We start from the raw sequence: 18,037 nt of genomic DNA, 5'->3' as shown, positions 1-18,037 counted from the left end.
GGATAGACACTGAAGGATGACCGAATGCACACACCAGAGGACTTGGAGGGAAGACAGACTGACGAGACACACAACGCTGACAGGACACCGGGAACACTGGACAGACTGGAAGGAAACAGAGTTAAGGTAAGTATCTTTGATGAGATCGCAGGGGAGTGAAACCTAGGAAGTGGTTCACACAGAGTCCGCTTCGTAGGAACGAGACCGGACAATGAGTGAAGTGAGGTGTGTGCTTATATAGTGAATGGGAGTGATTGGGTGCAGCTGTGCGTGGTTAATACTCAGGTGAAGGTGCTCGATGCGTGATGTTGGTGGAAGAGCCTGGCCAATCCGTGACATCACCTCTGTTGCCGACTTATTACACTTACATGTCAATTTGATGTAATTTGTTAGTGACATAAATGTAGTCAATTGACATCAAATAGATTTGCATTTTTGGCTTGTTTTGTGAAGTTTTGATGTCAAGATGCCTGTTGGGTTCCTTAAAGGGATAGTTCACCCAAAAAACGTCAATTTAAATTTTATAGTTTTCTTTCTACTGTTCAACACAAAAGAAGATATTTAAAGCTGAAAACCTGCACACATTGACTTCCATAGTACTTGTTTTTCCTACATGGGACTCAATGGCTACAGGTGGTACAGAAAAAAAGAAACTCATAATGGTTTGGAACCACTTGAGGGTGAGTAAATAGTGAGTAAATTTACATTTTAGGGTAAACTATCCCTTTAAAATATCCTTGCAATCACACCTCAGCTACATTTCTCAGGGTATCTATATTTTAGTGTGCTATTAAAATTCATGGTGTGATCAGAATCGATCGTTTTTAATGGAATAGTGCAGCGTTAATTAAGAATGACTTATCTGTGTACGGTACCATTTGTTAAAAATTTATGTGCCCTTGTAATTTTTAATGAAAAGTCATTAGTTTTCCTTCCCCATTAACATCTGTCTGATGACGCATGCATTGGTTTTGAACAATAATCCCTCCCCTCCAGCAACCTGTCACTCACATGAGATCAGCAATTAGCAAACAACAGCGACCCAGCAAACGATCCATTCAATTCCCCACAGACAAATTCCAGTCATTCCCTACATTTTACTCTCTTTCCGGTAGCTGTTTAACGTCAACATAGAGAAGCAATTTCCATTTTATGCTGACTTTAAAATAAACATCCCCTCTCCTCTGGGAAAGCAGAAAAATATTGATGACTCATCCTGCACTGAATCGATTTTTGTCCAATCAAATGAGATTGCCCCTCTAGAAGCTGATTTGCAAATAGCACGCAAATCATGACTGTGACATGACTAAAGTTTGTTGGTTATTTCTAAACACATTTTGAATTTTTAAAAATATAATTTATTGGTCATGTTTATTGTATGTGACAGATGTATACTTTCAGGGTAGTTGCATTTGATCGTTGCTAGCTAAACACCTTATATTTTAAGGGTTTCCTGTCTTCATTTCTATGATTTTAATGAGATGAGATGCATTGTGTTTTGTGTTCTGTTTTGTAAGTTGTCATATTTAAAAGGTCCATTAGAGAAACATCCGATGAACCAGAAACCAGCCTGTAATACAGGGCTCCCTGAAGACTGATTAGCCAGCTAGTCATTGCAATCCACTGATTAGTCTATTTTGAAAATATATTTTGCACATCACTGTTCATGTCTCGCATTTGTTTCAAGAAAACTGCACAGTGTTCAAAAGTTTAGGGTATGATTTTTTGATTTTGAAAAAAATCATATATATAAATGTAACGGTAAACATGTAAACATGTAATGTAAACATGTAATGGGTGTAAGGCGTAATATGAATGTAATTTAATGTTGATGATTAACACAACACTTTAGCTATTGTAAGTTTGTCAATCAAATTTAAAGTGCCCCTCCGCACAAAAATGGAACTGTCAAACCCCGCACCTTGCCCTGATGAGCGCTGTTTAATCCAAAAGTGCTGGCCAGCGGACTATTCTGATTTGCTGGTCAAGGACATAAGTAATAAAACGACAAATGAGAATTATAATAATAATAATATATTATAATATATTATAATAATATATACACATAACTTGTTTTCATGAAATGAAATTGGTAGTTTCATTGTAACGTAGTCTAGCCTATAGTGTAGTAATCTTGTTTAGGCAATCGTTTGGAGTTTTACATTTTAAAGGTCAAATATTTATCGCTGAATTACAAGTTCGGTTTTCAATTGGCCTTGTGAAAAAGAGAATGATTTCATATTCTCAGGGCCGGTGCATCCAGAGGTGACCTAGGGCGGTAGAATAGTGAGGGCTGCATCCTCTCAATTATTATTAATTATTATTATTATTATTAGTATTACTACTACTACTAATAATAATAATAATAGTAATAATAGCAACAAGGAGTAATAATTTCATTTGAAACTGCATACAGTAAGTAATAAATAAATATTTAACAAGTATTTAACAAGTATTAACAAGTATTTAACATTTTTTTTATATTTAATAAATGCCATCTGGTTGAACAGAATTTTAATTTGATTTTTAAAAGTAATGATGATAAAAAATTAATAAACTGACCCCAAACTTTTGAAACTGTGTAGATCAGTGGGTTAGTTTAATAAAATAATTGAATGTGCGTGTTGAATATAACAGACGTTTGTTGATAGGTGGTGCTTTTCTTAAAACCTTTCTTGGTCAGTCGCAAATGCATTAAAGGGCAGCGCAAATATTAGCCTTACCCTGGAGTTTGTTCCCCCTCTGCCTATGCTGAACATATTAAGCTACATTTTGTTTAACATAAAAAATGCATTTTTTTACTGTGTTCAAATCTAATTAAAAGCAGATTTGTGATATATATTTTTTTTCATCATGTTAACCTTGCTATGCTTTGTTTTTGTTCACTTGTGATATATATTATTATTATAACTATATATATTATATATTATGTTAATATATATTAACGGAGAGAAGATTTTTTTCAACACATTTCTAATCATAATAGTTTTAATATTTCATTTCTAATAACTGATTTATTTTATTTTTGTCATGATGACAGTAAATAATATTTCACGAGCTATTTTTCAAGACACTTCTATACAGCTTAAAGTGACATTTAAAGGCTTAATTAGGGTAACTATGCAGGTTAGGGTAATTAGGCAAGTTATTGTATAACGATGGTTTGTTCTGTAGACTGTCAAAAAATATATATAACTTAAATGGCCTAATAATTTTGTCCTTAAAATTGGGTTTAAAAAATTAAAAACTGTTTTTATTCTAGAAAAAGACTTTCTCCAGAAAAAAAATATTATCAGACATACTGTGAAAATGTCCTTGCTCTATTAAACATAATTTGGGAAATATTTAAAAAAGGAAAAAAAAATCGAAGTGGGGGTGATGGGGTGGGTGAATAATTCTGACTTCAACTGTATATATCACTGGTGGGAGGCGTGCATTGGCACGGTCATAGGTGCCTCAAAATAATTTTAAAGTTGTTTCACAAAGCTAAAAGCAAGACGATGTCTTCCATCATGGCTAGTGTGGCGCAGATGCTAGAACCCGCCTTTACGCATAGCAACATCGTAAATTGTATGGCAAGTGTAAACACATGAATCGAATATAGGTCATAATTAAAAGAACATGTAAATGGACAGGCAAAAAATCAGATATAGGCAACAAATCGGTATTAGGAATCAAGACCTGACTGAGTAAACGTGACCTTAGTGTCCCACCAGTGACAATATACAGCCATATCGCACTGCTACTCATGTGATATTGCATTTATACAACAGTTCGACAGCATAATCATGTTTATAAAAAATAAAATCAAACATGGAGAGGCAAAAAATTAGTTTTGTTGGAGGAACTACTTTCCTCCGCCATTCATTCATATCTGCAGCTGAGATCAGAACAGCAGAAGCCACTGCTACTTTACAAACATCACTTTAGAGCTAGTATTTAAATGATTCTCTAGCGTAATGTCGAAAGTACCGACAAAACAGGTGATTTTGCTCACATTTTGAGATTATAAGGCTGAACGGCATGAAATGCCATTAGTCTACAGAGATTTCCCAGTATTTCTGTTGCAATCAGGAGATTACAAAAATTAACCCTGAAAAAGCCAAAGCAACGCAATCACTACCGGATTACTATTGTGCTTGCGATAAGGAAAAACGTTAAACACATGTGGGCATTTCTTCTTTCTTTTTTACTGGACTAGTCTGCAGTAACAGGAGAGTCATTAGACACAAACAGATGGCCAACCAAAAAGTAACTCAGGGTTATACAAAGGGTGGTCAAAACAAAATACATTCCTGATATGTGTGTCCCATCTCACACTCAATACGCTACAATTACAGCACTACAACATACAAAAGAGAGAGATCGACTCAGAAAGTCACCATTTTTATAATGACTTGATCAGCTGTAGTTAGAAATTACCTCTAGTTTTCCTCCTCAAAGGGCTTATTATGCGGTCTCTGTTGCCATTTTGTGGATGCACAACATCAACCATCTTTGGTCTGCTCAATGACTGGCTAATGGCCGCCGACATGCTGTCTCTTTAAAATTATAAATATTAAAAATAGACACTATCCTTGTAAATAAACTGCATAGTTGCAATCTAAACAACTACATTCTCACCTAAAAAAGCCTCAAAAGTACAGTATGTTGTCCAACAGCAGCAATATTTGTCAAACTGTGGAGTGTCCTCTGCTTGTCGCTGTATGTGGGTGGAGTAATACACAAGGGTGAAGAGGCTGGACGAGTGCTGTTATTTGCAAAATATAGCACAGCTATCAGCCAATCAGATTCAAGAGAACCAGACAGAACTGTTGTATTAATATGTATTTTTCAGTATTTTTACAAATGTAATTTTTGTGTCTTTAAAGTGTGAGAAGCAGTAAGCGAGATGCTCCACAGTTTCTCACATGGTCTCAAGCTGCACTTACACCTGGTCGTTACACACAATCTGGACATTTGCTGTAAAACCTCATGCGCCGTAGTTTGCGCACGAAGCTCAATCTCTGCTTGACAGTGATGTGGGCTTCAAATGCAATGCATGAGCTAAATGTGTGTGTGTGTGTGTTTTCCACTCTGACTGTGGCCACACACACCAACACACACTCCAGCATGAGAGGCCTCTGGGGCAAACGCTTAGGCAGCATCTCCATGCCAACGCAAACTCCTCATTTATTTCATTCTTTATTCTAATCAAATTCATGTCGCCATGGCAACAGAAGTTTGCATGTCTCTCTCTTTCTCTCTCACTCACACACACAGAGAGAATTGTGAAGCAACAGAGGCTAGTTACTCTATGTTTCATATGGGTCTTGGGCTACGTGTACACTAGTGCATTAGTGTTTAAAAAAATATTTTTTTTACGCATCCACTCTACTCCAAAGTTTTTGACCCTTAGAAGTGGAGGATTTTGGACATGCCTTTTAGTTTAATACTTGCTACATTCACATGGACATAAGTAATTAGATTTTTTACCTTCTTCTGAAAAAGAAAATAATCTGATTAAAGGTGCTGGATGTGTTTTTCACTCCTCTAAAGCATAATAATATGTTTGCAGATATTTAAGAAACATGCCAAGTGGACATTCTTGTTTATCTGAACAGTCAGATATTCTGCTATGAAAATGTGAGTTACGTGCTTAAACACTGTCTTTGTTTTGATTATTTTAACCAGCTCACTGCCACTTTAGACAATTATATTTTAGCATCCCAGATTGCCTTGTTGGAAAACCATTCATTCAGTCAGAAATGCTCTCAAAGTATCCGCCTGTGACCAACATGCGACCTCTGGTGGACAGTAGCGGACTCTGAAATGAGACACAGATTCAGAGTTCCACATGACGTGGTTATTAATTAGAAAAAAGTTAATCAATATACAATAATTAATTTTACAATTAATATTAATATTACAAATGTAAACATTAGATAAGCCAGCCTGATCTCACGAGAAAACGTAAGTATTTTACGTTTTGACAGTTTAGTGGCAAATTCGTACGAATTCAGTCATACGAAATTGTACAATTTTAAAAAGGAGGCGTGGCACCTAACCCCACCCCTAAACCCAACCGTCATTGGCGGATGAGCAAATCGTACTAAATTGTTCGAATTAGATCATACGAATTTGCACGAATTAGCCACTAAATCAAAAAGTTACGAATTGCCGTGAGATTGTGTTGGATGAGCAGGTTATATTGTAACCCCGTGTCCTTAAAACACCTTACATGATGAGATTTGCAGTGATAAGCAATTTGGCTGTTTGCCAAAACATAACAGAAATTTAAATACAGCTATTCAGAAGCAGGAATAACGTTATTGCACTGCGCTCCAGCAAAATGGTAAGGTTTATAATCTAATTAATAAATATTAAACCTCTAACATTATTAAATGTAGATGCTAAATCACTGATATATGTTGGTTAGCATTATTTTACAGTTCTGAAGTTCAATTTCAAACAGTTTATTTTATTTTCAAGACTCGAGGTGAACTTTCTGCTGCTGCTTTCAGTAGTATGGCAATAAATGTCATGTAAATTAGCATTCAAACTCACATTATTAGCATTTAACACTGAATAAAGCACATGAGGTTTACCTGAGGTGATCATCTCATCAAGTTTTCTGTTGTTCAGCAGCTAAAAAATAGAAGCCATTTCTAAAATATAAAGTCCAGGTATTGGTTAGGACAAAAACTTCCTTTAATATGGAGAATATTCATTCGATTGCATGCCGTTGCTTTTATTTAGAACGCAATTTAAATCAGCCTTAAAATCAGTCTTTAGGCTCGACAGTCAGGCACACTCACATCAATCTGGCAACCTGCGCTTGCACAGCCTGATCTCACGAGGAAATGTAAGTATTTTACGTTTTGATTAGTACGATTAGTACGAACTGCCCTGAGATTGCATTGAGGTGTTTTGATCCAGGAGTGGAATATCTAGTTCAACCACTGGGTGTCAAACTTGCACACTGCACATCTAAGGTGTTTACGTGCTTTTAAAATATTCCTTTCGTGTTACTGTTTTACATGTTATAGTACATATATCGGAGATTGATTAATTATGTCCCCTTGCTGCCGCAATTGTTATGGTAATTACTTTGTCATTGTGCATTTGTCATTCTACAGTATACGTTCACTGATTGGCTTTTCTGGATTATATATACATTGGCTTACATTGTACTGTAGTTCTGTTTCATTTTTGAAAAGAGCGAGAGGTTGCAGAAAGCACATCCTGTATGCTTTTTGATTTTTAAATCCCAGAACATTTTGTTTTATTGTGAATATATGTCCTATTACATGTCTCTGTGTTTTTCTGTATGGCAAAATGACAGAGTACTTAAAGTTATTTTGCCATTTTAAGACAGAATCATTGCATAAGTAATGCTACACACTATGCTGTGTGGTTTAACAGATTTTTTCAATTCTGTTTATACTAGTTATTGTTTTGACCGGAATTTCATTTTTATTATTGTATAAATTCATGTCCTTTATTAAGTGAGTTTCAAATCTTTTGCCAGTGTTAATCAATATTACTTTTAATTAGTGCTTTTCCTTCATTCTTGCCTAGGGAAATATCTTGTTGTTGTTGTTGATGTAGCTGCTGCTGCTTTTGATTATTATTATTCTTATTTTTATTTTTTTGCTAATTTGTCAACGGATTCATTTCCTTTGACTCATATATGTGCTGATATCCAACATAATCGATCTATTGTTAAGTTGTATTTGTCCTGTAACATTGTAAATATTTCCATCCCAATGTAATCTCTGTTGTTTTGCTGATATTAATAGTCTGTAATGCTGCTGACGAGTCTAAATAACATGCAGCTTTATCTGGATTGACCTTCTCCACCCACTGTTAAAAACACAGAGATATTGCAGCTAGTTATTGTTTTATTATTACTAGTTATTGTTATAACAGGAATTTCATTTTAAATGTTGTATTTATTCTCTTACTTTATCATGTGAGCTTTCAAATCTTTTGCCAGAGTCAATCAATATTACTTTTAATTAGTGCTTTTCCTTTGTTTTTGCCTAGGGAAATATCCTTTTTTGTTGTTGATGTTGCTGCTGCCTTTTTTTTTTTGTCAACTGTTTCATTTCCTTTGACTCATATATGTGCTGATATCCAACATAATTGGTCTGTTGTTATTGTATATGTCCTGTAACATTGTAAATATTTCCTACCCATTGTAATCTCAGTTTGTTTTGCTGATATTAATACTCGGTAATGCTGCTGATGAGTCTAAATAGCATGCTGGTTTATCTGGATTGACCTCCTCCACCCACTGTTAAAAACCCAGAGATATTGCAGCTACTGTAGCTCTTCAGTGTATTAGCAACATTATTAGATATTTTTACTAACGCGTTCTTCAAATTATGGAATAGCGATTCCCATACTAATATATCCATTTACGGACATCCCTTAATCCCTTTTCAATCCCATTTTCAGAAATAAAACTGGCCTTTTCAGAAGGTACCTTTTTGTATTTTTTAGTTATAATAAATAAATAGTACTTATATTTTAGTACTAAAATGCATTTTTAAAGACCCAAAATAAACCTTTTAGATACAAAATTGTTCCTTTTGAAGAGGTACCCGAGCAGTCTATCTGCTGATATTAAAGCATTATGATTTCAGTAGCTATGGTTGTATGAATCCATAATGGATTAACATTTGTGTAGTATACTGAACAAACATTTGAGGCTGTTTGCATCTGCTCAGCTGGTCAATACTTTTTCTCCTCTGGTTTATGCAGTGTGTGGTGACATCCATGGGCAGTTCTTTGACCTGATGAAGCTGTTTCGAGGTCGGTGGATCTCCAGCCACGACACGATACCTCTTCCTGGGAGATTATGTGGACCGGGGCTACTTCAGTATCGAGGTGAGAGGAGCCCTTCTGCCTTTTTTAATCATGTTAATTGGAGGAATCAGTTTATGCGGATTTGCTTGAATAATAAGGTTTAGTTCAATATTCATGCAGCATTTAAGCAAAAACCTGATCAATTGACATGATTAAGTTTATGAGCGTTTCTGCCTGGTAGAAATATGCCTTATTAAATTTATGTAAAGTTATGTAAATATGTAACATGTAATGTAACAAAAAACAATACAGATTAAATGTTGTAATAAATATTTAAAAGATTAACATTTATTAATTTATAAAAAATAAAAAAGGTTAATATAAATATAAATTATATATAAAACCTGCGAAGATCAGTTTTTAAGACATAAACATTTAACATGCTGTTAAATACTTAGCTAAATACTAAACAAATATGAATGAATGTGTTGTGACAACAATATATTGAATGTAGTTTCTGTTGGATTATTATTATCATTATATTAGTCAAAATATTTTATATGCATTTTTTACCTATAGATATTATTATCATTATTATTATTATTATTATTATTATTATTATTATTATTATTATTATTATTATTATTATATTATATATATTATTATTACAAATTTACAGATATTAAATTCTGTAATTATAAAATATCTCTTTAGATTCTTATTGGTGGTTAACAGCATTATTGAATGTGCCAATTTATTCAATAAACAGTACTGCAACAATAAATAACAAAACAAGCATTTATAAATATATATATATATATATATATATATATATATATATATATATATATATATATATATATATATATATATATATATATATATATATATAGATAGATAGATAGATAGATAGTTGAAGTCAGAATTATTAGCCCCCCTGAATTATAAGCCCCCCTGTTTATTTTTCCCCTATTTCTTTTTAACGGAGAGAAGTTTTTCTCAACACATTTCTAAACATAATAGTTTTAATAAGACATCTCTAATAACTGATTTATTTTATCTTTGCCGTGATGACAGTAAATAATATTTTACTGGGTTTTTTTCAAGACACTTTTATACAGCTTAATTAGAATTAATTAGAATAACTATGCAAGTTAGGGTAATTAAGCAAGTTATTGAATAATGATGGTTTGTTCTGTAGGCTTATTGGAAAAACTTATTAATTTTGAAAAATTTAGCTGGAATAAAACAAATAAGACTTTCTCCAAAAGAAAAAAATATTCTCAGACATACTGTAAAAATTTCCTTGCTCTGTTAAACATCATGTGTTAAATATGAATAATATTTGAAAAATATAAAAGGAAAAAAAATCAAAGGTGGGCTAATAATTCTGACTTCAACTGTATGTATGTATATATATATATATATATATATATATATATATATATATATATATATATATATATATATATATATATATATATATATAAACTTTCATTAATGTAATTCCTTACAACTCACATTTATTGGCTGATAGCCTCCTCCTGGCCATATTGTAACTCTAGAGTTTTCTTTGATAACAGAGTTGGGGAATCAGCCATGGCATTTACCTTCTTTGACATGTCCAGTTTCTGGTATCTTTGACTGTGGGTCGTGATTAACTCAACACTGACTGCTCAATTAATTCAATGCACTATCAATGTTTTCACCATAAAACTAGCTTCTGTCTGTTAATAAGTTAGTCAATTCATTAGTGTATTAGCATTAATGATATGCTATGGTTTATATCGAGAGTGAAGACAACTGACAGCTGTGATAACATATGTGATGCTATTGGAAGTGTATCATCAAGGACAACATATTATGTCCCTTTTCATAAGACCTTAATTAAATATCTAGTGTCCCCCAGAAGATGTACATGAACATTCAGCCTAAAATATCCTATAGAAATTATATTACAGCTTACTTCATGGCTTTGTGGAATACTTGAGTCAGATTGGCCACTCATTCCAAGGCATATTATGTTATGTTATGTTATGTTATGTTATGTTATGTTATGTTATGTTATGTTATGTTACGTTATGTTATGTTATGTTATGTTATGTTATGTTATGTTATGTTATGTTATGTTATGTTATGTAAGGTATAAAGTACATCCAGGTGGTTGTTTTCTCATAAAAATTTGATTAAAGCCAAACAGGCTTGTCAGCAGCCTTATGCGAAGCAGAGGGGTGTTGTATAAAAATGAAGGGCTTTATTTGGCAAAACAACAATCTGGATGTAATATATAGCACTTATTACACTTCTTCCCACAAAGCGTTAAAAAAGACACAAAACATTTTTATAATAGTTTATTAATTTATTATTTAAAGACAAAGCTGATTATTGAATGGAGCATACACTAACCTATTTATTATTTAGTCACAAGATGATTCCAAACAGTAAAAACAGTGGCTGGACAGTCATGCATATACATATGGATGATTCCAAGCACTCGGGTAAGCCTGTGTTACTAGTTTCATTGGTTGTGTTCTGGAAATTACATACCTTGGAATATTGCGACTGACCAATCAGAAACAAGTATTCCAGACAGCTGATAACGACCGATTAAACTAAAAACACAAGCTCATCCGGGTACTTAGAATTATTTTGATCATTAGTAAATATATATTTATATATTTCTATCCTTATCTGTCACACTGCCATTCTTGACTGTTTGGCACCATCTTGCGACTGAATAATAATAGGTATGTGCATTTGTTTGTTTTATATGCAAATTTTCTTTCTGCAATATTTAAATTTAATTAAAAAGCTAGTAAACTATCACAGCCTGTATTAGTGTTTTGCGTCTAATTGTTTATTTTTGTGCAATAAGCGATGTAAAAATATAGTTTTTTTGTGTGTGTAATAAGCAGGATAATGTACATCCAGTCAGTTGTTATCACAGAATAAATGTCTTCAGTCCTGCACTGATAAGTCAAGTTTTATTTTGCAATAACAACCGGCTGGATGTACATTATCTCTTACTTATCAAATTAGCCCCTAATTGAGTATGAGAGAAACACTCTCATACTGTTTGTGCTTGTCCCTTTAATTGCAAATGAGCTGCTGCTTTGAGAAGGGAGAGCATTTACAGACTATTCTTACACTCCAGAAATAAGTGAATCGTTTGCAGCCAATGACCAGTACTGAATTAAAGGCTTACATGTTCAAAGCAGAGTGAGAGAATTATGAAGAGGATACAAATTCTAGACTGAACTATAGGGCATTTCTGAATGGTTAGTGGATACATTTACAGTATGTAGCTGTTGTGGAGTACGGTTGATTAAGTTGGGTAAACTCATTGACTAACATGTCATTCCTCTGTTCTGATAAATATTTCTGTATTAGTAAAATTTTCTTTAAGAAATGGGCAATATAGTGTAGGTCTATAATACATTTTCAGTTATGCATTTATGATGGAGAGTGTTATGATGGAGATTACTCTAATGACAGCTCTGGAATCTTTGTTTGAATACATCCATATACAAGGGAAATTTTAGCCACATTAATCATACAGCATGTTAACAAGCACTTTCAGAAAGAATATTTGGAGACGTTAAAATATAAGGTGACTTACTTATTTGAATATGAAGTCTGAACATGAAGCTCTATAGGCAAGGCAAGGCAAGTTTATTTATAACACATTTCATACACAGTGGAAATTCAAAGTGCTTTACATGAACTGGAATAAAAGATAGAAGTATAAGAAAATAAAAACAAACAATAACTGACCCAGATTGATTTTGCATTACAAAGTAAAATACAAATTTGCACAAATATATAACACTTTATCAATATTTTATCACTTTTTCTTCTAAACATTTCCAACCCGGGCTCATTCTGAAAACGTACCTCTGCCGACGTTTCTGGAGACCGCGAAATACAACCCGGCGGCACGTTTTTCTGCAATTTTTGTTTTCGCGAATCCACCAGAGGTCGCTGTGGACACTTTCTGAGATCTCAAATTTCCCATGCGAGTGCCATTAGCACCTGCTGTTCTTGCATAAACCCACCGGAGGCCGCTGTCGACTCACTTTTTGACAGACTTTCTGACTGACCGAGCGAACGATTGACTGACCCACCCTCCCCCTTCCCTAAACCCAACCAATTTTATCGATTGACCCACCCACCCCCTTCCCTAAACCCAACCAACACATTTCAAAAGCAATCGAAAAAAATAAAAGCCCTCGTCTGATTTTTTTTTTACCACGTTTTCAGATTTTACCACATTCTCACCCTGCTATTCACTTGTTTTATTTTTTTGGATTCTGTTTTTGTCTTACCTGCTTTCTGAAACCGCTCTTCACCAGACTCAAACCTGGTCTAACGGGACAAACTAGTTACAACCGGAATGCCTCCATACGGAGGTAGGCGGTCAAGCGCGAAAAGGATTGGCGTCACACCGCCCCGTAGCGTTCGATTAAAAGAAATAAATGCAGCCATACGTACCCCCGGCTACGTAATTCGCTGTCTCCAGAAACGTCCGCAGGGCTACGTTTTCACAATGAGCCTGTGTTGAAAATTTCATTCGAACCACACTGTCCTCAGTGGTTCAGATAAAGGGAGTCTATTAGTATGCTTGTGTTCACTGGTAGGTCTGATAACAGAAAATTTTCTATGTTTTTCTGGTGCACACACATTGTAAGTCTTCAGATGCTACAGCGTGTAAACAGAAATGTTGCATTGGTGCTGTGGGTGGAAACGTGAAGATCAAGGGTGGTAATATTATAATAAGTTCCACCTAGGCTCATTATGGATACATACACAGGTTTGCATTTCTGTGGAAAGTGAAATACGTTACTGGACGTCTTCTTGCAGTTTTTGTTTTTTGCAAATCTGCCAGAGGCCTCTGTGTATGCTTTTTCCACCAGAGGGCGCAATATACACTTCAGCCGACCAGGCCAGCTTCCTGTCAACCAACTGACTGACCGACTAACCCACCCACCTCTTCCCTAAACCCAACCGATAGTGTTTTCAAAAGCCATTTAGAAAAAGATAAGCAATTGCGGCTGTGTGATTTCACCATGTTTTTAGCCTGTTGTTTTTTATTTATTGTTTTTGTTTTGTTACAAACCCCGTCGTCACAGTCAACTCAGCTTCACTTCCCAAGTCCATTGGCGTATGCAGCGAGTTACGTCCACATGAAGGTAAACAGTCAGCTAGGAGCACTAATAGGAAAAGAAATCGTAAGTGGCATCATACCGCCCCGTGTCATTTATTTTAAAGATGAAATGCAGCCAGACGTATCTCTGGCTACATAATTCTCACTTTTCAGAAATGTAGACAGGGGTATGTGTCCATAATGAGTCTGTGTTGCATAAGTTCTACATCCTACATCACTAGGGGAATGAAATCTGAACAGTGCATTTTTTTCATATGCTTGCAGGAAAAAAGGCTAATCAAAACAAAGTTACTGGGTTGTTCGTATTCATGTTTTCGGAGAAAGTAGATTCACCCGATTATAACATTAAAACAAAGAAAAAGTCAGATTTTCATGATAAGTTCTCTTTAACAGAACACATACGCTGCACTGGTCTGTTTTAGAATTGTGTTTATCTGAATCTCATGGATCTCTGTTTTTTTTCCTCTCTTCTTCTCTGTAGTGTGTTCTGTACCTGTGGTCGCTGAAAATCCTCTACCCAAAGACACTATTTTTACTGAGAGGAAATCATGAATGTAGACATTTGACAGAATATTTCACCTTCAAACAAGAATGTGAGTATCTCGCTTTACTTTCAAACTATTGTGTTTGCAGCGCTTTTAACACGTACTGATATGCAAAGTGATGCAAAATATAAGAATTTTTATTAGTAGTCAATTAGTTTAAGAATGCATTGACTGAAAGCAACTGTAAGGAGAGTTGTAATTTAATAAATGATTCATACACTACCTGACAAAAGTCTTGTCGTTGATCCCAGTTGTAAGAGCAACAAATTATATCTTGACTTCTAGTTGATCATTTGGAAGTGCAAATAATGCAGAAGACCTATTGGAACCTGCATGGACCCAATATTCTCATAGAAATCCGTCAAGTTTGGTGAAGGAAAAATCATGGTTTGGGGTTACATTCAGTTTGGGGGCATGCAAGAGATCTGCAGAGTGGATAGCAACATCAACAGCCTGAGGTATCGAGACATTTGTGCTGCCCTTTACATTACAAACCACAGGAGAGGGCAAATTCTTCAACAGGATAGCACTCCTTCTCATACTTCAGCCTCCAAGTCAAAGTTCCTGAAAGCAAAGAAGGTCAAGGTGCTACAGGATTGGCCAGCCCAGTCACCAGACATGAACATTATTGAGCATGTCTAGGGTAAGATGGAGGAGGCATTAAAGATGAAGCCATAGAATTTTGATGAACTCTGGAAGTCCTGCAAGAATGCTTTCTTTGCCATTCCAGATGACTTTATTAATAAATTATTTGAGTCAGAGATGAATGGATGCAGTCGTCAAGCTCATTGGAGTCATATACAAGATTAATTCTTTTTCCACTGCACCATGATTTTATATTCCATACTGTACTCTATTTCTGTTTAGTAACAAGACTTTTGTCTTAGCAAGGTCAGACCTTACTGTCCTAACTAAATCATTAAATATCAAGGCATGATCAAGTTTTATTTTGGTAAAATAAACATAATCTAGACTAGAGGCCTGTGCCTTTCATATAAGCCCCTTCTGATACCAAATGATCAACTAGAAGTCAAGTTATTATTTGTTGTTCCTAAAACTTGGATAGGCGACAAGACTTATATTTAGATACTTTATATTATTTGTAATTCATGGTTACATTTTTTTTAACATAAATTATAAAAATATTCAAATCAGAATAACACACGCTTGGTCGCTATAATGACTCAACATAGGGTCAAATATGGGCCAACCCAACTCTTGGGTGAAACTGTGTAATTTAATTGTAATTTTTTAAAATAACTTTTTGTTTGTTCATATCTGACCCAACATTGGCTTACAACAACCCACACTTCAAAAACTTTGAGTTATTTATTTAACGCAAATACGCAATGGTTGAGTTAAAATAATTTGGTGCTTTGTTGTGTTATTTTTAACTTTTATTGGGTTATTTATTAATAACTCAACAAGTTGGGTTAAATATTTGGTGCTTTGTTGGGTTATTTCTAACCTTTATTGGGTTATTTATTTAATAACTCAACCAGTTGGGTTAAAAATTTTGAATATTAACAGTCAACTGATTTAACTAACACAGAACAGCTGTATTAATATGCGTACATAATGTTGTTTTTGCGTTATAAATTTAATTTAAGCTCTAACGCAATAATGTTTTTTTTTTTTTTTTTTTCATCAAACTACCTCTCATGTCGTGATTTTTTATGTCCGTTTTACCAGCACACTTAATTACTGATGATGCAAACGCGTGCTTCACAGCCGATCTATATGTATGGGGAAAAAGTGTCTGGAACTAAAAATGTAATGGAAATGAAGCATTTTGTTATTTATTTTATGCATGTTATTTATTTACACAGCCATAATTATACAAATTCATAGTATTACTAGTTATAGTAGCAATAATGATACCAGAATGGTAATAAATAACACTTAATCAAAAATAACCCAATGCATTGGGTTAAATTATATAACCCAATGCATTGGGTTAAAATAACCCATAGTTGGGAAGTTGTTATAATAACATATAGTTGGGTTGTATGTTGTGGTATTTTAACCCAATTATTTTAACTGAGCAGTATTATTTAGAGTGTAACTTCAGCAGTGTCTGTAAGAGGATGAATCTTTTAATGTGAAGTGAGGTTTATAACTCAGAGCAGTAGTACAGTCTGGAGGAGGGTGAACTTGGCATATGAGGTAATGCTAGATTCACTATGGACCCTTCCCTATGAGGCCGAGCGGCAGAGCTCAGAGACGGCAGACTAAACTCTACTCCACTGACCTGTGGCCATGGTGACCAATGCTTCAGAGAGGCGGCGTACTGAGACATAATGAGAATAGTACAAGCGTCGACAAACCTCCTCCGTCTGGAGACTCTGTTTGTCTTGTGTGAGTGTTTGTGACGCACCCAGACACATGGGGCTGAGCGTTAAAGTTTGCTCCCAGCTGGAATCTAATGAGGCCGGAGAAAAACATAATAAGTGCTGTTATTACAAAATAGCTGTTGTTTGCTACAAATATTAGGGCTTTTTTCTTGCTGAAGAACCGTAAAAAATGATCAAAATGACTTGTCTTGGTTTACCCTTAGGGGGTAAACAGCAGAAAACAAGTTTTGTTGTTGTCGTTGTTCTTTTGAAATGAACACAATGTTTGATGTACTGTGCTAACACATTTGCATGCTAACTACACAGGCCCAGTCATGTTTGTAGTGTCAGAATCTTTATTGTATTGGAACAAGCAATCATCATTGAGAATATATTTTCTTGTCTTAAAGGTACAGTACGATTTAGACATAGGCAAAGACTAATTTGGTATTTATAATTAAAGATGCAGTAGGTCATCTGCCTAAATGCTAACCGGTTAGCATAAACTTTTTCAAATACAGTCCCTCCCCTGCCTGCAATTATGAACGCACAAATTAAAGATGACACACTAGATCCCGTCATTGGTTAGAAAACTTTGTAGTACTTTATAATACTAAAATTCTGAACGAAAACTGTTTTATATCTAGCAGATTTTCAGTTATGTAGTAAGCAAGCAAAACGTGTCATTAATATGTTGGAGGATCTGTGTGAACAGATGCGCAGTTGTAATCTACATTTGCTGACAGACAGTTTGTAATTGGATGAACATTTTTAAGTCATATGCCTTACCCAGAAAATACATATAAACAGGGCTTTACATTAACACCCGCCAACCCGCCAAGTGCGGGTAGATTTCAGCACTGGCGGGTTAGACAGACACCGCCACTAGCCATTTTGGCTGGCTAGAAATAATTTTTAAATTGTAGTTATCTTAAAAGCAAAGAACGACAATAAGGATGGCCCAGTATGCGTGAAAATGCAATCTGAGAATCGAGAAGCAGCACGACTGACAAAAATAATTGTGTTCGCGGGAGCAAAGAAAGCAGATGAATACCGAATGAGAGAATCACTCACGCCAACAGCTGATGTGATGCGCGCGACTGTTTAAATGCGTGCGCAGTCTCGTTTCCTTACATGAAGCAGCCGTGCCTAGAAACGCAACTGGTGTGATAGGTTCTCTTTGACACTGCTCGCTGCAGAGC

The 18,037-nt window shown here is 34.8% G+C and overlaps 1 protein-coding gene across 1 annotated transcript in view; it reads left to right on the top strand.

The window, feature by feature from the left end:
• ppp3ca (protein phosphatase 3, catalytic subunit, alpha isozyme) overlaps window positions 1–18,037 on the top strand; it is a 130,973-nt gene that overhangs the window by 82,339 nt on the left and 30,597 nt on the right. The window contains 3 exon segments of the mRNA XM_056446772.1: window positions 8,749–8,792; window positions 8,794–8,874; window positions 14,439–14,550. Of these exon segments, the coding sequence (XP_056302747.1) occupies window positions 8,749–8,792; window positions 8,794–8,874; window positions 14,439–14,550 (237 nt within the window).

Source organism: Danio aesculapii, chromosome 21, assembly GCF_903798145.1.
Source record: "Danio aesculapii chromosome 21, fDanAes4.1, whole genome shotgun sequence".
NCBI lineage: Eukaryota > Metazoa > Chordata > Actinopteri > Cypriniformes > Danionidae > Danio > Danio aesculapii.
The sequence above is the reverse complement of the archived record's forward strand: the minus strand, read 5'-3'. Positions and strand labels throughout refer to the sequence as shown.